The sequence below is a fragment of the Aquila chrysaetos genome, chromosome 8, assembly GCF_900496995.4.
Source record: "Aquila chrysaetos chrysaetos chromosome 8, bAquChr1.4, whole genome shotgun sequence".
NCBI classification, from domain to species: domain Eukaryota; kingdom Metazoa; phylum Chordata; class Aves; order Accipitriformes; family Accipitridae; genus Aquila; species Aquila chrysaetos.
Genome location: NC_044011.1, coordinates 14944789 through 14968554, shown reverse-complemented (window position 1 = coordinate 14968554; position 23766 = coordinate 14944789). Strand labels below are relative to the sequence as shown.

General features: G+C 38.2%; 1 protein-coding gene across 2 annotated transcripts in view; it reads right to left on the bottom strand.

Moving 5' to 3' along the window:
* Window positions 1–23766, bottom strand: part of ESR1 (estrogen receptor 1) — a 162751-nt gene that overhangs the window by 14122 nt on the left and 124863 nt on the right. For both annotated transcript variants that reach the window (XM_030022700.2, XM_030022701.1), the window contains one exon: window positions 18129–18267. In XM_030022700.2, the coding sequence (XP_029878560.1) occupies window positions 18129–18267 (139 nt within the window). The remainder of the gene's footprint in view (window positions 1–18128; window positions 18268–23766) is intronic.

Genomic DNA, 23766 nt, shown 5'->3' with positions numbered 1-23766 from the left:
ACCTGGCCTTGCAGTCTGTAGTGTTCCAACACACTTCTCCCATTTTTCTTATATCAGCTTAAAGTCTCCTTAAAGAATAAGCTTATTCATGAGCTCAGGAGGGACTTATGAGGCCAAAATCTTGTCTGTATGACTGAGTTTTGATTAAAACTATCACTTCATTCCACAAAGCAGATAACTTTTTACATTACAGCATTAAACAAAGCTAAAATTTGGGAAATCTCAAAGTGTTCATTAGTAATGGCAATTAACCACCTCCCTCTGCTCACAACACTAGGTATTCCCACTCAGTAATTTTCATCTTGCACACCCAACCTGCAGCTCAAGGATTAATGCAGACTGTAATTATTTTTAATGAAAATTTAGTCTGCAGATTTTCTGGGTATGGAATTTTAAATAATTTACATTGCTACTTTTTACCAAAAACTACCTCCTTTATTTTTATTAGGACTTCCTGAGTGAAATTTTAACATGTAAGACTTGAGTGATCAGATCTGCCATTTAAAAATATACTAATTTTTAGATATGGCTTTTATGAACAAAATTTTGAAGATCATTGCCACAGGAAAATACAAAAGAAATTTCAAATGATCAGATGTAACTTGTAAAGTGAACACAGATTGAGCTTCTCCTAATCTCATTGTGACAAAAACAATGCTGACTACCAGTACAGACACCTCTGCCTCAGTCCTGATGCAGCCATGCTGTTGAGACCCTGTAGCTACTGTCTAAACCCACACCAGACCCTCAGACAAAACAGTTATCTTCCTTTTTGACTACAGCTTGAGCAAATTCTTTGCAGTTCTCAATCATGTCTAAACCTAAAACTGAGTCAAAGAAGGAGAGAGTGTATCTGTGAGCATTTGTACACCGATCTCCTTTCAAGTTCAAATCCCTATTCAGTTAAATCTGGGGCTTGAACTTAAATCTACATCCCCGTTTTCCTAGCCCAGTGCCTACGAGCCAGTGACTATAGCATATGACAGAAGATATTTCATCTGCTTTCAGAGATATTTAAACAAAGCAGGACAATATCAAGAAAACAAAATGAGAGATACTCCCTTAAAACAGCCAGTAGGGTCTTGGTTAAAATACAGTAATATTTGAAAACGTGGGGTCCTAAGCAAGCTTTCCAGTCACTTTTACAACAGCACACATCCTCTGACTTTTCTGTGAGAAAGAGATGATCCAGCCTTGGGAATGGAAACAGTGGAAAGATATGTTTAACAAGGAGGATGGGTTGCTCCTTCTCACCTCAGGTCCCTATGGGCTACCAGGCAGCTGCATGCTGAGCACTCCTGAGAAGTGCCTAATTCTCCCCATGCATTTCACTAACACTTAACTCAGAACTTGATTTCCATTGCATGGCGGGCACCCGGTCACAAGCTGCAACATTTGGCAATGCAACTTTTATGGCTTTTGCTGGCTTTTAAAAATTTTGCTGAAGAAATGGTGGTTTAAACTATAGCAGCTTTTCGGGCATGACCAGCACCATTGATAATTTCACATATTAGGTTCCCACAGACAGTGGTAACAAGTGCAATGTAAAAGGTCATGGGCAAAAGTCTAAGTCTTAAGATTAGCAGGCAAGCAGACTCAATGCTATATGTTCCACGTAAAGTGTGTGATGCCTTTTGCACCCTCATTTACAATGCCCTGACCAATGAGCTGAACTAAAGGACTGATCTCAGCCTGGTATATCTGAACATGGCTTTACTAAAATTCACAGTTCTGTCTCTTTTGCCTGAAGGCTGAATCTGAACTCAGACGGGGAGTTTTCAATGATTTGATGACCAATCAGTTACACTGTTCAGTGCTGGATGCAGAGAGCTCTTCAGCAACAACCACCTTACTGCCCTGATGAATCCTGCTTAGGCAAAATAAAGCTGAAAAACTGAACTGGTTGGATCCAAGTATATTCCTCCTCTGTTTGGACATCAATGAAATAAAGGAAGGCAAAGTAGTATTTAGTAGCACCACTGTCAAATAAAAACCAAACAAAAATCAGGCATTCAAAACAAGGCATGAGAATATGAACTATTACTATTACCTCAAAATCTGTTCAGTGTGCTAAAATTTAAATCCTATGGAAGTAAAACAAACATGAATTTTTACAGTGGGACAAGTTCCACTGCTTCTGATACAATACTTTTGCCTGTAACTAGAGAAAGATCAAGTTTGTATATAGAGAGTTAAGCACAGTTTCAGAGGACTAAAAGCTTTTAACAGTTTTGCATTAGCTTAAATAGTACCCCAATAAAGTTTAGTTTAAGTATTTATAATTCCAGGATTACACAGAAAGAAAAAGTTTCAGTGGATCATATGGCAAATGACGTGTTTTTAAAAAAACCCACATCTTCATGTCTAGCTAAGACATTTACTTGCTTCCTAAAACACATCAAACTACTGCCAGCCAGTATTCAAAACAATTCAAAATATTACACAGTCTGAACAAATTGCAAAATTTGCATAGCCGAGACCACAATTTAAAAAGAAATAGTAAGTTATTTGTAAAACGAGACCTTTTAAAATGCTTTGTGGAGACTCATAAGATGGAAAAGACATTTTGGTAGCAAGTAAGAATAATTCCCAGGTAGTAGTTTTTACAAAAATAGTTCAATGGACTGTAGCTTACAAGATCAATATTCCAAACAAGATCCTTTTGCTGACAAGTACAACCTCTGGACAAAAATCTCTAGTCCTGCAATACATACATAGTCCATGTGCCTAAACCTCCATGTGTGTCTATTTCCCACCAACTGAACTTGTATGGTAGATGATAAATAAAAATTATGTAAATTAATTAAGAGATTCTAGATACTTTCTAATCTCATTTGCTTTCCTACCTGCTGATGTGAAATACTAGGCTATTCCATAAGAAAAAGAAGGGTATCTCTTTAGGTAGAGTTAAGTACTTCAGATGAAGTTAGATACCTAGCTCTAGATATTCATGTGTGCAAGCAACAATTTAGAAATTTCTGCTTTATTTTCAGAGTTAGGCAGCAGATCCATCTCCACTGAAATCAGTGGGAACTGCGGGAGCTTAGTATCTTTGAACTGCAGGCTTCTAATCAAATCTTGTTATTATCTAGGCTACGATACTGATTTTCTTTGTTAACCAACAAAAACTATCTATCTGCAACAGGAATCTCCAGTTCTCCTGAATTGCCTTCTAACTTTCTAACATAAGCTGATAGTATTATCACATCTTCACAGCTATATGCCCAGTTGATAGGAAGGCCTGTCTAGGAAGGCCTAGATAACTTTCCTGGAGGACAAATTAAGCAATAGTTTTGAAAATTATCCTTATCCCACCATCATGCTGTTGTCTCTGTGTACTGTCAGCTTACTGAAAACAAAACAATAAAAGCTTGTTTACTGCAAAGCATCAGAGTATATTCTCAGAAGAATCCTTAATGCTTGGTTATTGGGAAATGTTTAGGAAAGTTAAAGCATGCGAATTAAAGGTCTTAAGTTACTGCATAAAAGTACTATGTGCATTAATTTCACTGAGTCTACAGAATCACAGCATCATCCAGGCTGGAAGGCAACTCAGGATATGTTTAGTCCAACCTCCCACTCAAAGCCAGATCAGCTCACTCAAGGCTTTATACAAGTCTGGTCTTGAAAACCTCCAAGGATGGAGACTGCACAACCTCTCTCAGCTTAATTATTTTCATCATCGTGTTTTCTTCCCCCCTATATCCAGTCAGAACCTCCTCTGCTTCAATTTATGACTCTTGTTCTCAGCCTCCCATTGGGCATCTTAATAAAGAGCCTTGATAATCTCCTTGCAGAATTTAGGTTAGGCATGCTCAAAAGCCATCTCTTCTCCAGGCTGAACAAATCCACTTCTCTCAGCCACAAGGCATGTGCTCCCACCTTGGTGGCTCTCCATTAGGTTTACTGAAGTTTATTAATATCTTTCCTGTAATGAGGGGCACAAAGCTGGATGTGGTATTCCAGGTATGGTCTAATGAGTACCAGATAAAAGTGGAATAATCACTTCCCTTGCTCTACTGCCTACACTACCACTGATACAGCCCCAGATACTGTTGACCTTCATTGCTGTCATGTTGCAGTACTGGCGCATGCACAGATTGCTGTTCACCGGCATCCCAGGTCCTTTCCAGCAGAGCTGTTCCCCAGCTAGTTAGGCCCCAGCTTGAAGAGTAGCAGTGGCTTAAGTCCATCACAGGTGCAGGACTTTGCATTTCTCCTGGCTGAATTTCATGAGGTTCCTGTCAGCCCATTCCTCCAGCCTGTCTAGTTCCACCTGTATGGCAGCTCTGCCCTTGAACATAACAACTGCACCCCCTACTCTGGTGTCATCTGCAGATCTGAAGACAGTGTGCTCCATCTCCTCCTCCAGGTCATGGACAAAAACATTTAACAGGACATGTCCTAGGATAGACCCCTGAGGAACTCCAACTGTAACTAGTATCAACGTAGAGTGTGAATCATTAACAAGAGACCTAGTCATTTTATCATAGAAGGCAATTAGGTTCGTCAAGCACAATATACCCTAAATCTATGCTAATTCACACTCACCATCTTCTCCTTCCTGTTCACATAAACAACTTCCAAGAGAACTCGCTCTATGATTTTCCTCATGATAGAAGTGATGCTGACTGGCCAACCTGTAGTTCCCAGACTGTCTTTCTTCTTTTGGAGGTGGGTGCAACATACGCCTTTCGCCAGTAATTGAGGACCTCTCCTGGTCTCCACAGCCTTTTAAAGATGATAGAGAACAGCCTTGCAATGACATCATCCAACACTCTTGGATGCAGCCCATCCCATGGACTTGTATGTGACAAGTGATTCATGACTCAGTCCTCTTTTACTAACTCAGTCCTCTCCTCCTTGAACGCTCTACGTAGGAATAAGAACCTAGATTTTATTTAAGTCTTGGGAAAACCCTAGATATCAGGAGTGTCTTTTACAGAAACACAGGATCAAACGACAGACAAGTAAACATTACCAGTGAAGAGTGTTTAGGTGAGGGGAACAGGGACTCAGGATGTTTTCATCAAACTTTCCATTCAAAAGGAAAAGCCCAATTAGGCACAGATGCACCCATCAAAGCAAAGCCTGACTATGTATTTGTTGTCTCTCTGGCTTCTTTGATCACAGTACTTCATTTGATGACAAGGTAGTGCCAAGAACAGATGGGATCCACCAGACTAGGAGAGGGAAGGTCATCTTCACAAATGGACTTAGTAAGTTGGTGAGGAAGCCTCTAAACAAGGCTTGTCTTGTGTTCATAAGCCCAAAGGTAGGTTAGGAAACAGGGGAGGCATGATTGAGAGAAAGCTGCAGGGACAACTTTCATATCCCCATTTAGAAGGGAGGGTATTCACAGACTTAACTCAAATGCCTGTGCTCTAACACAGAAGGAGAACTGGAAGTCAGTCAGCCAGCTGTGATGAGACTGAAAACACAGAGGCTTGGTAGGATAGTGTGCAGATCAGATCAGATAGCACATATGATTGGATAATGGTCATGGATGGGTACAACTTGATTAGAAAGGACAAGTATGGAAGAAAAGGATAAGAACTTGAGCTCTACATAAAGGGAGACCTTGATTGCACAGACCATAAAAAACCAGAACTACATATGTCAGGAGACTCTGTGTATAGGTCAGAGGAGAAATTAACACTGATGACTGGGGGTGGGGTGGGGATTGTTACAAACTGTCTGACCAAGAGTATAAAGTGGATAAATGTTTCTCTAAACAACTCATTGAAGTCTCCCAATCACTGGTCTACAGTCTTGTGGAGGATTTCTATAAGGATAGACTACAATCATTGTCTGGAAGGTCAACATAGCATTATGCAAGTAATCCAGGGAGTTTCTGGACTGTGTTGATGATAACTTCCCAATACAAACAGCACAGCGGCCAACCAAAGGCAATGCTGTATTGACCCGCTCCTCACAAACAATAAGAAATTGTTCGTGAATGTGGCCACAGGTAGGAAATTTGGCTGCAGCAACCATGAGATGTGATTGAGGTCAGGATCCAGAGGTAGGCTGGGAATGCAAACAAGGGAACTATGACTCTGGGTTTCAGAAGAACAGACTGCAGTTTATTTAGGGAATTACTAGGCAGATTATTCTTGGTGACATGGTGGGGAAAAGTGTCAAGGGAACTAGACAATGTATTAAGGAAAACTTATTGAGAGCTCAGGAACAAGCCCATCCCATTGTAGAGGAAGACCAAGTATTTCAACAGAAGATCCACTTGGCTATGCAAGGAGCCCCTTAATGAACTAAAAGGCAAGGTTGATATAATAAATAGAAATGAAAGTAGGCAGCAAAGGAAGAGTGCCAAAGCACTGTTTGAGCATTTACACCTGAAACTAGTGAGGGTGTAACTAGTAGAGGGTAACAAGAAGGGATTTTACAAGTATAGCAGCAACAAATGGAATTTCAGTGAGAACGAAGAGATGACAAATGGGAGAGAAAACCTGGTGACTGACTAAATAGAATAGACTGAAACACTCAACAGCTTTTCTTTTTTGTGTGTGTTATATTTCACTGATAAAGCCAACAGAAGCATACTGACAGGTTAGGGAATTACTTGGAGAATTAGTAATTACTCTGGAGAGTAATTCCAATCTTTGTAGCCAATGAGGTTCACTGCAAGGTGCTGAAGTAGTTGGTCAATGTATTCATTAGGCTACTATCTATCACTTAGATAGGCTGGATCACCAGACCCCAAGTGTAGCAGTAATGGCTCAATGCCTAGTTTGTGGTAGGTAGTAAGTACTCCAGAGGTTGACTCTGAAGCCAATGCTGTTTAATATATTTATCAATAATCTGGATGGTGATAAAAGGTTCATCTTCAAATTTGTGGATGATACTAAGCTGGGGCTGGAGGGAGGTTGATACACTACATAGAACCACCTCAGTGCTAGAGGGACCCTGGAGGAGTAAACCAACAGAAGCCTCACAAAGTTCAACAAGTACAAAATTCTGCACCCAGGGCCAAATAAACCTGTGCATCAGTACAGGTTGGAAAAACACTGGGCTGAGCAGCAGCCCTCCTGGAAAATGAAACCAAATAAAATACAAGCCAAAAGCATTCTCGCTTTGTGGATAAGGCAAATTGCATACAAATTATGTTAGGAAGAATGTGTCCAGAGCAACAAGAGAAATTACTTTCCCCCCACCTCTACTTGGTCCTGCTGAGGCTGTGCCTGTGTCCAGTTTCATCCCCCTCAGCTCAAGAAGGATGTTGGATGCCTCCTCCTGCTGTGGAGATGATCAGAGGCAAGCAGCACATGGCCTGCAAGGAGGGGTTGAGTGACTGGATCTGTTCAGTCTGGTGAGAAGGAAGCAAAGTATGCAGGGGAGGGGACAGACAAAACTGCAGTCTACAACTGCTTGAAGGGACATTACAAACAGGGTAAAACCAAGGTCTTCTCACCAGTGAATGGTAAATCAAAAAGGAACTGCTGTAAACTACAGCTTGGAATGTTCGGGCTGGATTGTCGGAAGGTGGCGCAACCCTGAAATGGGTACTGAGAAAGGCTGTGGTCTCCATCCTTAGAGACTTTCAAGAAAGCTAGACAAAGTCACAGCTGGCCTAAGCTGGTGTTGGCAATGGTCTTGCTTCAAGAAGCAGGTTGGACAAAATGATCTGCAACCAAAATTTTTGTTTCTAAAGTAAATTCTTGGAGAAGTTCCTGAAAGAGTTTAGTTTCAGAGGGTACAATTAGATGCAAGGATTTATTACTGGTGTGGAGCTTTTTAAGCAAGAATCCAAACATGCAGTCAGCACCTGAGTGAAGAATAAAAGCAATCCTTAAATCATACAAATAAGGTTTGATGTACTAATGCAGCAGTAAAAAAATTCCATCACCATATTACAGCCCTTTGGCTTCAGTTTATGCATAAATCTGGCACAGAAGATAAAATAGAGAAGCAAAAATAAAATTTAAAAGTTAACCTAAGTTTCTCATAGTTCAAAATCTCTTCATCGGTTTAAGCTTGGATTGTATTTTGGGGAAAGGTTTGGAAGGAGTACAATCTTTTCTATTCATTATAGTATATTCATTCTCAATGCATATCTTCTTGGCATTTTATCTTCCTTACATCTCATTCTCATACTTCTATTATATTTGGTTAGGATTTATTTCTAATTCATTAGCTTATTCAGTCATGGCATAGGCAAGGAAGAATGCCTAACCATCCAGAGACAATGACACAAATTCAGAGTGAGGAAACCTAAAGTGAGAGCATGTGTATTTTTCAGAAAGTTACCTTGAAGTATTAATTTTGCTTTCTGTTTTTTGTTTCTTTTCGGGGGCTGGGGGGTAGTTCACTAAAATCTTTTTCAATTGATTTACAACACTGTTGCAGTAATTGTTGTTTAAACAAATCGAATATTTTTGGCTACTTACTCAAAAATATGTGCCATTAGTGTCAATGCATGAATCACAGTCTGAGAATCACTCACAGCTGGGCAATTGGAGAAGTACTGGACTGGAATTAGCATAATTCAACATGGAATCAAGCTTTTTTCCCTTCAAGAGTTTCTTGAAACAAACATTTGTCAAATAAGAAATAAAACTGAAATATCAGTTCCAAACATAGTTTTGAGGGAGGAAAAGAGGCAGGAGCAGAAGGGACCTCTAAGAGCAAGGCGCTCTTTTCCTCCGCTGAGCTGGGCAGTTATGTTTATACCTTTTCACATAACCTGCCCTTTGAGTTACTCTGTTGGCATCATCACTTCCCCAAAACAGGTTGAAAAAAGTGGTTGCCCATGCACAGCAGCAGTTTCCACGCAGCACATCTCGCTCTCTTCTATGGCAACAAAGCAAAAATGAGGATCGAGCCTGAGGCTCAAATAGGTAATTCCTACCTCTTCCAGTACTGACAAAACTACCAGTCCACCATCCTAAGGTTTGCTAATCTTTTCTGATGTCTCTTTTGGTTGCTCCTTGAGCTAGCTCTGAACCAAAAGTGGTAGCTAATTCACACAACAAATGAGAGATGTTAAAATAAAGCCAAATAAGAGAGGAAATTCAGGAAGACTGGGGATAGGTAAAAGACAGAGCAGAACCATTATATCCTCTGCTATTTCTGAAGCGCTAAAGAATTGTCAAACTATTTAACATTTTTTTATGTTCTATCCATTAGAATATTATTGCAGGCTTTATGCATAGGTGGTGCCTGTCTTCAAGACAAGAGGTGATTTTTATATACATTAATGTGTTGTATATACATTAGTTCTATTAACAGACATTGATAAACGCTTTCTACTCCTATTTAAAGTGATGCACTAGAACAGCTTAAGGAAGCAGGGTGTCAGGAAAGCTCCATCTCCAAGGTTTTAAGACCAAATCAAGACCATCCATTAGGATGTCTTAAAGACTTCCAGGTAGGCATTGGAGGGCTACTTTAACTGAGGATTTCCCCTTTTCTACAATGCTATGCTTTATCAATAATTAAAAGATGAGGAAATGGTTATTAGCAGTGAAATTTTACTTCAGACCATCCTGCATTTAACCAGTAACTGTGGAGATTGTGGAAAAGGTTAGAGGAAAAGTAAGCAGAAAAAAAATAAAATCTGAAAAAAAATTAGCCACCAAAGCTCTAGAGCAAAACAGCAATCTCCAAAGAACAGGAAGCAAAGAGAAAAGCAGAGACTATTACAAGTGAACTAAACCACACTATCAAATGCAAGGCCTGCTGATGAAGAGAAATGCCTAGCTTATTTATTGTTCTGTGTCAGTACTTATGAGGTTAAATAGCATTTTGCTTTAAAAAATGGCTGATTTGATCACAATAGTTAGGCTTGTAGGGTCACACCAATCAGTAAGCAGTAGGTGGGCGTGAAGGTGAGAGCTTCAGAAACAGAGAAATTAAAGATACAAGGCTTGTTCTCTAGTGGTTCTGTTGTGTTGTTTTCTGTGTGCTTTTTTTTTTTTAAATTGACTTGTTTGTGAGCCTTAATTACTAAGGATGGTAGCAAAGTAATTCAGAGGTAGCAACATCTTTTACTCATCCCATTTCTCTCTGAACACTGGCTTTCAAATGACACACCCTGAAGAACTTTATAGACTGCCGTCGATGGGTAGTATTACATCTTGCTGTTCCTGGAGTGTACTATAAAGAGCCCTTTGTTTCTTTTTTTGATATAAGCGTGTTAGAGCAGAGGTTTGGATCAATTGCTGGCTAAAATGTATTCAAAAGTTTTAAAGTAAGTTCAAGATTTAAAAGTCATCATTGTCAAATATTTGCAATAAATACAGAGTAGGACAGATATAAATTAAAAAAAACCAAACCAAACCAAAACAAAACCCCAAAAATCTAGTTTAAAGTGGTTTTCAGCCACAGTTACTCACAGAATACCAGAATTGCTGAAGTTGGGTAGGCTGTCTGGAGATCATCTAGTTCAATGCCCCTGCTCAGAGCAGGGCCACCTACAGCAGCTTGCTCAGGACCATATCTTGTTGTGTTTTCAGTATCTCCAAGGATTGAGACTCCACAACCTCTTGTCCTGTGACTGAGAAGAATCTTGCTCTGCCTTTTTTACTTTCCCCCACCATCAGATATTTAAACACATTGATCAGATCTGGGTCTTCTCAGCCTCTCCTCGTATGAGAGATGCTCCAGACTATTAGTCATCCTTAAGGCCCTTTGCTGGACGCACTCCAGTATGTACATTTCTGTCTTGTACTGGGGAGCTCAGAACTGGACACAGCACTTCAGATTTGCTTCAGCATGGCTGAGCAGTGAGGAAGGATCACCTACCTCTAGCTGCCACTAATGCTTTTCCTAATGCAGCCCAGGAGGCTATTGGCTTTCTTTGCCATGAGGGAGCATTGGTGGCACAGAGAGCACCCAGTTGTACTGATTTCCCAGAAAATGTATGTAGCTCTCCCCATCACTCTGTCCTGTAGGCACTTCTGTATCTATGTGCATACACACGCTTAGGGGGTGTCTCCTACTGCTACGTTGTGTTGATTACAACTTCTCTCCTATCTGCATCCCCCCTGAACTCTTTTCTTGCCAGCCCAGTCTACCACCTTCCTCACTTGATTGTGGGTCATCATCTCCCTTCCCTGTCATTCCTGGTTTAAAGCTCCCTCACCAGGTTAGCCAGCCTGTGGAAATTATGCTTTCGTCCCACTTGATGAGGTTGATCCCATCTCTTCCTAGCCGTCCTCGATCCTCAGAGCAGGTTCCATGATCATAAAAGTTGAATCCCTGTTGTTGACACCAGCTATGCAACCAGTTGGTGACCTGCAGGATCTGTCCACTCTTCAAGACCTTTCTCCTCAGCCGCCCCAGTGGATTGACCACCTGGGCTCCCATGCCCTTGATCACTCTGCCCTTACAGCCATGTAGTCATGACTAAGTGTCTTTCCTGACTAGATCAACAAAGGATCATCTACCTAGGCAGATAAAGTAAGAGTACACTATACATTTCAGCAGTGGTGAATCAGGTCTGAAACATACAGACAATTAACTACTAGGTACCTTTCTAATTATCTTTGGTAAAATATGATGTGAAATGGAACCATAAATATGTCAGGGAAAAATCTCTAAAATGTTGCTATAATAATTCTAAGAACACTGATTATTTTTTGTCGCATTTGAGATTTAGATTAGAAAATTATATGAAGGCTCTCCATTTGGGAATAATAAAGTTACAATAATTGGCTGAAAAATTTATTCTTGTTGACAGGAAGGCCTTTTGCAGTTTAATTTACATTCAGTATGAATCACCTTAAAGCCAAAAATATTTCAAAATTCTCTTCATATCAGAAATGCAAAGAAAGTTTAATTTTTGAAAGATCAGCATCACAATTCAACATGACCTAGAACTGGGGCCTGAGTTCCAAGGTCAGAGTGACTAGATGAACAAGCAATCTTAGAATTTGTGTAGGGGCATTCTTGAATCCAGAAATTATTTCATTCTCTCTGAAAACTTCTGTTCTGTGCCTACAAACCCACACAGGGAACCTCTTTTTCTAAGAGCTGAAAATTGGAAAGATCATGAGAGGGGTTTTTCTTTCTTTTTTTTTTTTTTTTTTTTTAAGAGTTCATCACTTTAAGCATTGTCCAGCACCTCACCAAACTCTGGAAGGGTCCTCCTGATTTACGTTTAGGTTGTTTGAATTACAAAATCAGGTAGTCTTTGAATTTTGCTCCAAGGCACAGTGAAGACTGATTTATAATAACGAGAAATCATTCATTTGGCATTGTTTTAAGATATATAATTCTGTCTCTTGTAATATTTTTTTCATTCTCTGGGACCTACAGTATAATAATACATCTCAAAATCCAACAATAAAGTGAAAGATGAAAGAGAAATTTAATTATTTCAAGAGATTCCGTAACTCTTTACAAGTTGATCCATTCAGCTCTATCAGGTAAGTAGCCTGATGACAGGATGATTGTGTAAGTAAGTTGGGTTTCCAGCACAGAATCTATTGCTATTAAGGACGGGAAGAAAATGAGATGTACAATTGTTTTTCAGATTTATTTTGAAGTGCGGATTTGGATATACTTGTTGTCTATGGGCTTTTTCCCTTTGAAATAAGTAAGAGCAGCAGGTCGTTAATGGAGCATTCTGAATCAAGCACCTGTGACCACTTTGCCTCCATTTGTCTAATAAGTCAATGGTAATTAATGCATCCACAGTTACACAGTGCCAAAAAAGAATGTTGTGCATTTACTCAAGTGACAGAGAAGTGTGATGTCTTCAGGCATTTGAAACATTTTACAAGGTGAGGGACTAGCAAAACATATTCAGATTTCATCCTGATGCTCTTCTATTGTATCTAATCTTCTGTCTATCAAAACATTGGAAAGCACTATCTGCACAGAAAACTTAAAGATTCTTTTCAGATGTGGTGAGAAACTTTCAGACCAAAGCCATGAAAACATTAAATTATTCAGCTGAATAATTACAGTGAATACTGTAAGTCTTTATGATATTCATGCTAGCTGCAGTTTAAAGAGATCCTTGGCCTCCTGTCATTGCTCAATATGAAAGTCAGTAAAGGCAAAATTCTTCTTCTGAAAGAATGAAAAAGCTCTATCAAGCACTGGAAGAGGAAGTGAACAAGAGTTTCCAAATAAACAAAAAAATGAACAGCAGACTAGATTTCTCCATAGAAAGAAGGAAATAACCTGGTAGAAACATGGAAATACTGACTAAATTTAACTGAAATTTTATAAGTTCCTAGACTGATTTTTTGCTGCTAGACATTTCTTGCAATTATGATAAAAAATAACATTAGAAGGTAACATGACAACAGCCATACTGGCTCATATCAAAGGTATATTTAGCCCTGGGCTAAACCTATAGGCATTTACATCTTCTGATTTCAAGTGATTACTTCTAGTGCTAGATCAGAAAAGAAATTAACTTGTGGATTGCCATGCATCTTCCCAATGTGCTCATGACTTTATGCAATTCCTACCATCTCTGTTTTGTTTCCTTTCTTCTATTGAGCACCACAGGCAGAGAAGTCAGTCTATTCAGTTATTCTTTGTACCAAAGCTCATCTCCCTCTTTGATTGCCTATGTAAGCCCCCTGAGTACCTTTCCTGTTTTTTCAATATTCCTGTTAAGATAAGGAAAATCAGAAAGGTAAGGTTTTCCAAGCACAGATGCAGCACAGATTTAAACAGTGGAATAACAATGATCTGTACTATTTCTTTTTCCTGTTGTAATGATTCTTGGGGGGAAAGCTGAAGTCTATTTACTTTTTGACTGCTAGCAAGCAAAGAACTGCTGGTTCCACAGAACTGAATGCTGTTAACAGTGAGATGGTAAAATCAACTTAGGATGCAATTTATGAAGAATAGGATTATTCTTCTCCTATATGCAACAGTTCACATTTGTCTACATCAAATTTGGATCTTGTTTAATACTTTTTGGAAATCAAACAAGATCTCCCTCATCCACCTGCCTGTTAATTTCTTCAAAGAATGCCAATGTATTCATGGCACACGGTTTCCCCTTACGAAATGCACGATGACTCTTTACCACTATGGAATGTTTATTCACACCTCAACCTCAGTTTCTTTACAATGGTCACCAGGCTTACTGGGCAGAAGTTTCACCCACCTTTTTAAAACGCAGCACTAGGTTTCCCATTTTGCTGATACTGAGGATGTTTCAGGTGAGAAGTCATCCACCTTAGCAAATCAGCTATTTCTACCATGAGTTTCTTTACAGTTATGTTTCAAACATTTGAGTAACCTCTGATCTGCGTGATATTTGAATATAACAAATCCTGTAAAACATAATAAAATATGACTTCCCTTATTCCTGAAGAAATGTTACATTTTCTTCAAAATTATAAACAGCCTATCGTCAGGCCTGACAAATTTCAGCCCTGGTCTAACGACATTTTTAAAGTCTAGTTTCTTGGGAACCCTCCAGACAGGAAACATCTGGTTTGTCCCATTAGAGACCTAAGCCTTTACTTCTAGATTTGCCTTATACAGGATATTAATTTTCAGAAACAGAATATAAAAGATTTGCATTTATCCTGGGCTTTCTTTGATTGTATCAGGTAGTGTGCATTAATTGCAAGCACTGTGAGTGTGCCATTGTATTTCCTGATTGGGCCTATTTTTCTAATCTACAATTATTTTCATTTGAGCTTTTTTAATAGCATCAGTTGTACACTGTAAAAATGTACTAGTTATATGTAATGTGCAGACTGCTAAAAGTCCTGATTTTGAACCAAGACTGAAGTGTTTAGATAGTGCATTAACAGAATAAGAAAGGGTGCATTACCCCACAGAATACCCTATCTAATTACAAGGCAGAGTGAGAATAGAAAGGCATAATGTGATGATATTCATCCATACAGAAGGCAGTAGTCTACACATACTGGCAGCTTAATTGTTGTATAATATTTCTTTTAGGCAAAGCAAAATTTTAAGAAGGAACTTAAAATGAATAACAAAGGGCTGCTTTACAGATATTTTCAAGGAGTCTTCCAAGTGTGAATTGTTGCATTGCAAAATTATAGAGGTATTTATTTGAAAATGTAACAAGTTGACTCTCACAGAATGAGAAAAGACAGTCTCTAAAAGATCTTCAGAGACAAGACAAGCTCATGTTTAATATGACCCAAGTAGGAGGAGTGAGCTGGGAGAAGAAAAGTCAGATTTGTTCAAAAAAAGAGCAAAGTTGGAACGTTATTTTTATGGCATTTCAGACAGATAGGAACAAGAAAAGACTGTATTTATCTAGCCAAAAGATAAAAAAGCTGCATAATAAAACTTGAAGTGACCTGAGCTTTATGTAGAGATGTATACAAATTACTATCTATCTCCAAGATTCTAGACAGAAAGAATCTGTTAGAGACAGGAGAAGACTGAATGTAAAAAATGAAAGGGATGTGCAAATCAGAGAGGCTGTCTGCCACAGAATGATCAGAGAGAGGTAGAGGCATATGCAAAATGTGGTGAACAAATTAACAATACCGAATTTGCAGTAAGTCCAGAAAAACACAGGTTAGAGGCAGATCTAGGTTTTACCATCTGTAGTTGGTGACTCTGGATTATAGACAGTAGCTAAATTAATATTCGCAGATGCTGTTATCCCCATAGATCAGGTAACAGGGAAAGTGTGATGGGGGTTCAGGACAGAATGCTGTGGATGAAAACACTGAAAAGGAGTATCCTGTAAAGAACATGCTGAAGGGTAAGGAGTGAAGAACAGATGAAAGGAAATTGTACAACATCCATCTTTTCCATTATTTTAGCCATTCAATCAAATGCTTTCATTATTTAGATCAACAACAATAATACATCAAACAATTTTTGCACTCTTGTAGCATTTGCCCAAATACTTGATGCAGTGGAAGGACTCCATTGAGTTAAACAGGCTTTGAATCAGTCTCTGTCCTGCCATCTCAAATCTGACAAACAATACACTTTTGCCCTATAACATTCTCAAAAGGCAACTTGCCTAAATCAAATTATCACATCAAACTATTGCTAGCACTAATTAACTAGTAAACCAACAGGGTTTTAACTAATTAGCATATCACTGCTCCCCAGAGTCAAATAATTTATTATTTTAGTTTCAGCAAATATCCCTACCAAGTAGAGTGAGGCAAGTATATGATGCCTTAGAAACATGTTTCTTATTATTTGAAAATGAGAAGATGTAATAGACCTAAATTTTTAGAAGCTGTCATGTTTGAAAGTCAGAAAACAAAGAGCCTGTTTTGATTATGAAGTTAAATGGGTTTTGAGCCTTAAAGTAAAAAAATGTGGTTCCAGTTGCATGCAATTGTTTTCTTTAATCCAGCAGAGTTGGCTTAAACTGCTCAGACTCCATTTTATTCAGAGCATGGGGATTTTTAGTTGAGGAAAACCAAAGTTTCAAATGTTTTCCTAGCTGTTTTTCTTAGCTAAGAGGAGGAAAAATGGTACTCTGGCTCTGCTTTTCAGTTTTCAATTTTTTCTTACAACCTGTATTACGGAACGTGGAACAGATGGGTTGGTCTTTGCAAGCTATATTGCAACTTATAGTAGTTTTCAATAATATACTGTACTTACTTTCCTACAGGAGTAAATTTTACTTCTTATGATGTGCACTAAGAATTATTTTAAAACTGTTGTGTTTTCTTGAGAAGGCTATACTTTCATTTAGGCAAGCAGATATTTTCTGTACACAAAATGAGAATGTGTTTTATACATATCTAGTTCCATAGCTCACAGATCATGTGCTTACACAGGTGGAATAAGGTTTTTCCCAAGGCAATAAATACTTCTCTATTCCTATGAAATATTACATTTTTTGCTGTTAGGCATTATCATTTATATTTTACTAAAATACAAAAAGTAAACCCTATTTTTTTGCAAATAGAGGGCAGGGGAATCAAAGGATTGACAGTGTACAAATGCAAACATGAAAACTCAGTACCCCACAGTTAACAGAGCAAGCTGCTCAAAAGATGTTTTTCTGCTAATAAGAGTTTTGATTCATTCAGCCAGCTAATGGTTGCAGTAGCTGAAGGCACTGCCCTTGACTTTTTGTTGCCATGCCTCTGCTGTAGCTCACCGCCCCTGCAGTTCCATGATGAGATCAGAAGCTTGCCCAGCTCCTAGTTGCCTCGCCACTTACTCAGTTCAGCTCTTCCTTCACTTCAATTTAGACCAAGACGCCAGACTCGGCACTGAAGTGACTACTGTGCACGTATAATCTCTCTCCTGCCAACTCTGCTACGTGGGCGGTTGTCTTCAACTGAAGAGAACTACCAATAGCTAGGATGACTCTATCCTAACTCACTTTTTCTAGATTTGCCAGTCATTTGCCAAAAACCCCGCTCAGTGGTTATTCTCTTTTAACATTCTTTCCCAAGGCTGAAATTTTTCATGACTGGGAAAAAAGAGAACTTGAGCTTGCATTAAGGTAGATTTTTTAACATATATTCTAGCTATCAACCTTCTTGCTTCTATTTGTGAAGACTGCCAGCTAAAATCCAGGATATTGTTGTATGGCAGAGAAACATATTTTTCTCTCTCACTTAGAAACACATACAACATATTAGCAAGACTGGCTAAAAAAGGCTTAGGGCAGCAAGCAGGTGTGTGTTTTACATATCTGACTCCAGCTTTCAGGAGGGGAAAAAAAAAACCAACCAAACCCACACCTTAATGTATTCTCTACAAATAAATAAGATGGCAGTTGAGACTCTACCAGGATTTTCTTCCAAACTTTTGGCTGGCTGCTTGGATAAACCCATTCTAACTAAGAATAACTAAGAGGATTTTAAATAAGCAGAAATAATTATCTGAATTAAAGTGATTAGGGTTCAGTATTTAATTTTAATTTAAATTAGTTTTGCAACAAACAGTACAGATTATATGGGAACTTTTTTGCTGCCTTTGAAAGTATTTCCAGCAGCAGGTAAATTTCAGACGTGTTACTTGTCTAATAAATGACCAGCATCACATTCCAGAGCATTTCTAGGGTTTCTAGAGTCGCTTTTCCAGTCTCACCTACTATAGCCCTGCTCTAACTTATGAAGTACTGTCAAATGGTAGTATCAGTGAGATGACTAGGAGCTAAAAATTAATCTCATTGCAGTAGAAGTAAATTAACTTCAATAATTCACAGCAACATGCAGACTGACCTGTCCAATAATAGGTTAGGTGCAAATAAAAGCTTTCCTGGGTGTTCCATGGAGCGCCAGACTAAGCCAATCATCAGTATCTCTAACCAGGCACATTCCAGTAGATGGACCTGATCATGGAGTGTTAAATCCACAAATCCTGAAAGAATAAATAGGAGACAGTAAAACCACCCCAGTTTTGTAAGTGGAACAACATTATTCAGAGAGTCAGGTTAAAAAGTGTATTGGAGCTGGATAAGCAAAAAGAAAAAGCAATAAACCAGACATTTGTTCTCTTTACATTTTGGGCTGAGTTTTGTCTATTCTTACGTCCACCATGGCTCCACCCTACAGAACTGTCAGCACTTTCTAGCCCCCTGGTTGTGTACTGCCCATCCCCTGCCCCAAGAGCAGGGCAAGAGCCAGGTGAGCATCTCCATCCCCACGCCTGTTGTAGTGGCCTGGGAAGCCGGGCGCATGCTGCAGAAAGGGGCAGCCGCCGTCTGCTCCAGCGCCTTGCTGCCCGTGGCATGACAGAGGGAAAATGGAAAAGTGCCTGTTATAAAATGAAATGATAGCTCTGATCAGCTAACCCCAGGCCATGTTTCCTGGTGGAATGCTGTTTTACAGACTCGTGAACAATTCACCATACTGCAAGTGCTGTATCTCTGTGGAAGAGGACACAATACAGCATTTTGAATAAACTAGGGAGCAAATGCTGATCACTACACGATCAGAATTCGGTGATGAACTGCTTGCTTATATTTCTATTGGACTATAGCACCTGCAGGAAGGAGGTGACCTCTCCTACTCCATATTTAAACAACGCTAGAAACAATGAAAGCAAAATGAAGAGGTTGCTTATAGCAATACTAAAATATGAATATGAAAGAATAATGATGAAGGTAGGTATGAAAGCATAATGACAGTGGTCATTCCTGTGTGCATTTCATGGAACAGGTTGTATTGTTCTCTATTTGAGATTCTCACTTTTCATGAACGTTACGTTCAATCCAAAGATATAAGCAAAGGGGAGATTGCATAATATAATTTATTAGATCCTAGCATAATTTATTCTTTAAAATTAGCATGAACTTGCTAAAGTGAAATGTGTAGAAGTTCCCTTAAAACAGATCTTATTTATCTTTTACTCAGTGATATGAGTGAAACACATTATTCAACCTTCCTTTGTTTTTTTTAATTGTATTTGATTCATATTGGTCTTCAGACTACAAATTACAGGGTAAACTACCTTACCAGCCCAATAAATGGCAGTGATTTTGCTTCTGTGTTGTGTCCTCACTAGAGGTATATTCTGAGTCAGTTTCGAGGAATACACCTGACATACTCTTGAGTACTATCTTGAAAAAAAAGGGAAAAAATAAAAAGGGCTCATATTTTTAAAGTTAAATGTTGTGCTATGAAATATATTTTTCAAATAACAAAGAGGAAGAGAAGGAACAAAATATAGTTCACAATAACTTAGAAAATATTGTTATGTTCTGCAAAACAGTTGTTGATATAATTATTTTTAATGAAAACATCTGAGAGCGCTAATCAGTCTACTCATAAAGAACCACTCAAAAAAAAGGAAACAGCTTTGACATGTCTGAAATAAAACAACTCATCTGTGAATCACTAGGAGTGAATTTAGACAGTTGTAGTACCTGCTATTTTTATGAAAGTGGTTACTACTGTAAAAAAAAAAAGTTTTCTTTTCCTGTATTCTTCCTTTATTAGCAAATGCAAAAATGACTTTCAGACGTCACAGGCTGATGGAATGGCATTTGCCTGAGTCACCAAATAGCCTGAAACAGTAGAGCTGAAGCTTAAGAGCAACATTCTTAACTACAAAGCATTGATTACAGCACTCAAGAATGAAATTGGCAGAAAGAAACCGCTGTCTATATATGGAGAACAAACAACAAACACCATGTTTCCTATTAAGTATTGCCTTAGTATGACAACACATAATAATATAGTGGTTTTATCCATGCTTGAAGAGTACCACAGCAATGCAGGGACCCAAGTCCCCATGTGGTGTCTGAAGTTTGCAATCAGTGCATTACAAGTCAGTTATATTGCCATCATTTCACGTGGCTACACGCTATTCTGCAGCAGATGGCTTCAATTGTTGCAGAAAAACTGAGCTTGTTACAACTGTGGCAATTCACTTTTCTGTAAAACTCTGCTTATTCTACAATATTCTGGATGCCAAAATGCTTTGCTTTGTTCACACTGTCTTGGTCTCTATTTTTATTACACCTGTTCTCAAACACTTTTTAAGCCCTATCTTTTTAGTAGCTCTATTTTTCCCCATTCCCACATATGAAATTTCAGATTGCACTGAAGCTAAGTAATCTGCACAAAAACTAAAGAGAAAGAAGGAAAGAAACCTAATACATTAGCTCACTAGTATTGTAGAGGAGGGATATTTTGTCAGCCTGCTCTGAGAATAGAAATATACTGCCCAAGAATGCTACATCTTTTAAAGTACCTAAATGTGAGTACTTTGCATTACAGAGTCCTAAAAGGATTGGCCAACAGTATTATTGGTACGGAATATTAACTCTGATTTCAGTGAAGCTAAGGAAGTTTCAAAAAACTAGGATGAAAAAAGAAAACTGACTGTGAGTCCATAGTTTAAAGCATTAAATGATCTGTCAGCCTGACATCTACATTGGGTTCTATAACAAAACAGCTAACACAAACTCTGATTAATGGAGGTTTAAAAGTTTTTAATATAATAATCCACATCAACTGTAATTCATAAAAAAACCTGATCAAATTACCTTGATGGCTTTTTAGGTGACATTATAAGTTTAGTTGAGAAAAATAATAGTTTTGATGAAACAGACTTCTATGAGACATTTGATTTTGTAAAAACATGCAACAGATTAACTGAATTAAAATATTTTCAATGCCACATCTCAGTATGTAATGGCAAAAGGGTAATGACCTGAACTGAACTGAAGTGTTTCTAGAGGAATGCCATACCATTTACTTCTTTACCCAAGACAATTTTTTTGATGGTGACATGGAAAAAACAGAAATCATGATTCAGATGTCATAATGGCATGTGGAAAATGATGCAAAAAGCAGGTTGATGGTGTAAGCAATATAATCACTCACTAGCTTAATCATAAAAAATACAGACATATGTTTAAAACCAAGAACGTTAAGCTTATATACAGGATGGAAACAGTAGCAGCTATGAAGAGGACTTGGAAATGGTGGAGACAAATCAGCCCAGTTTGAGCTTCCAGTGGGAAGTTACATCTAATAAAGACAATGAACTTTATAAAAAGCCAGGGAAACTCTGAGAGAGTAAGGAAGTTAAATTACCTCTGTGTTACCTGAATCTGGTAACTAGTCTTCAAGTGGGATGAGAAGTTGGACAGAATGATAAAGAAACATCAACATGAATAAAGCATTGAAAAACATGCCCTCTAGTGAGGAATAAGAGGAATTTAGTTACTCTTTGTGAAGCTAAAGGGGCTAAAGGACTGCAATGGGTAAATATCTAAAGAAAAAGAGAACAGCATTGCAAAAGGTAACGGCATAACATACAGAAGCCCATGCTGGAAGCTAAACCTGCTCCAAGTCAGACTACAAATGAGAGGCCATTGTTAACAACAGAAGTAGTTATTTTCTAAGCAACTTACTAAGTTTCCATGCATTTGCTATCATTAGAAACATTAATCAAGTTTTAATTATTATTTTTAAGACATACTCTTGTTCAAGCAAACTAATTCAGAGTAATGTTACAGAAGGTTAAATTAAATGATGAATAAACCATTAGTCACTTCATCACTCAGAACATGCTGCATTTTAATGTCGCTGAAATTATGTGTAGATGTGCACTGCATTCTCAAATATTAGGGTTCTTTTAATGCTGGCAAGTTTTGAAAGAAGTATTTTTGAATTTTAAATTTTTGGTTACTGTGCTTTAAGGAAAAATAAAAACCTTCACTGTTAATAAATTAATTAATGAATTGCAGCTTATGGATATGACCTACATCTGATGCCATACACCAGACTGAACAATTGCATGACCTTATAAGACATATCAAAATCCTTGTGTGGCCAAAACCTACAAGACCTAGACTGCCATTAAGCTATTCATATATCATGTGCTTGGCAGGAGAAAGACACTTACAGAATACAAGCCATAGCTGGACCATCCCTTTTTCATATACAGATAAATTAACAGTATTTTTGAGTGATTGCCGACACAGAACACAATAACTGTTCCACAAACTCTTGTATAAGTATGGAAATCTGAACTTCTGAAAAGCCAGAAAGGTCTTCTGAGCACTCAGCTAAGAGTAGGTGACAAATAAATTTATGTTATGTGTAGAACACAAAACAATAATGTTCAAATTAAGCTGATTATCCTTTCTAATATAAAACAGCACTATGTGCCACATCAGTGACAATATGATAAAAATCTCTCTCTTCCAGACAATAAGACACCCTGAAGCAGCAGTGGGTCCATGGAGGAAAATCTATAAAAAGCCCTGTCTTGGCAAGCATGACTCTCTAGAGGTGACATTAGACTTGGGAATCCAAAACTGTATGACCATCCTAAAAAAGGAAGGCAGCAACTATCTGCAACAGGTATGAGCAAATCTCTTTGTAAACTGGGAGTTTGGGCAGTTGCAAAAAGGGAAGGGTTGCCATGAAAGAACACAAGGACTGCTGGAATTAGTATTAGGTAAAACATATACCCCTGACAGCAACAGAGAAATGGTTTATGGACAAGATTGTTGGGCTGCAGTAAGGAACAACATAAAGCTCAGATGGTTTTAATTTATTGCTACTGTAACACACATTGTGAACCCCGCAGTCCTCTGAAATAATCAACAACAACATATATATATAAAAAATTTAACCTATCAGATATTTTGAAACTAATAAACTTATAATTTGCCTTAGAGACTTTTGACCTACTAAGTAGCTTTCTATTTCATCAAAAACAATTTCTCTAGCAATTAACATTCTCTGAGACCCAATATCCAGTGTCATTGCAGATTCAATCCTACAACCGTAAGTCCTCCAGTGGATACTTACTATCATTTGGGGATCATTTAATTATCATCATTTTGCAGCTTCTACTAATATTAAGACACAGCTACAAGGTGTCCAGACTATTCCTCTTCCCACAACAAATGATAAGGCAATCTTCTTTTTTCATCTGATCCAGCTGTAATCCTATATGTTTATACCATATGTCTTAATTACCATGGTACCTGAAATATAAATTTCAGCTAATTTTTGCAAGACAATAAACAACTTTATACAATAAAGAATGACTCTGTCCCCAGGTGCTTTGAAGGAAAGTAAAGCAAAAGCAGTAAAAAGTTTTAAAAGCAATATCAAAGGTCCATCTACCAAAGTATCCCATTTACAACAGCAACTGATACCAGATGCTTATGGCAAAACGTACAGCAGGACAAACATATGCTTCTACAGAAAGCTTTCTCAGGCTCCCATGGTATGCGGCTCAGGGATTTCCAGAGGCAAAGATGGTCTTTTCGTGCTTAATGTCCCCTAACATTTTTTCCTCCAAATTTGTCCAGATGCTTTTTGAACCCATTTAGGCATTTAATCCACTTCAGATTTTTTATATACTCTGGAAATAGTACTCTCCAGTAAG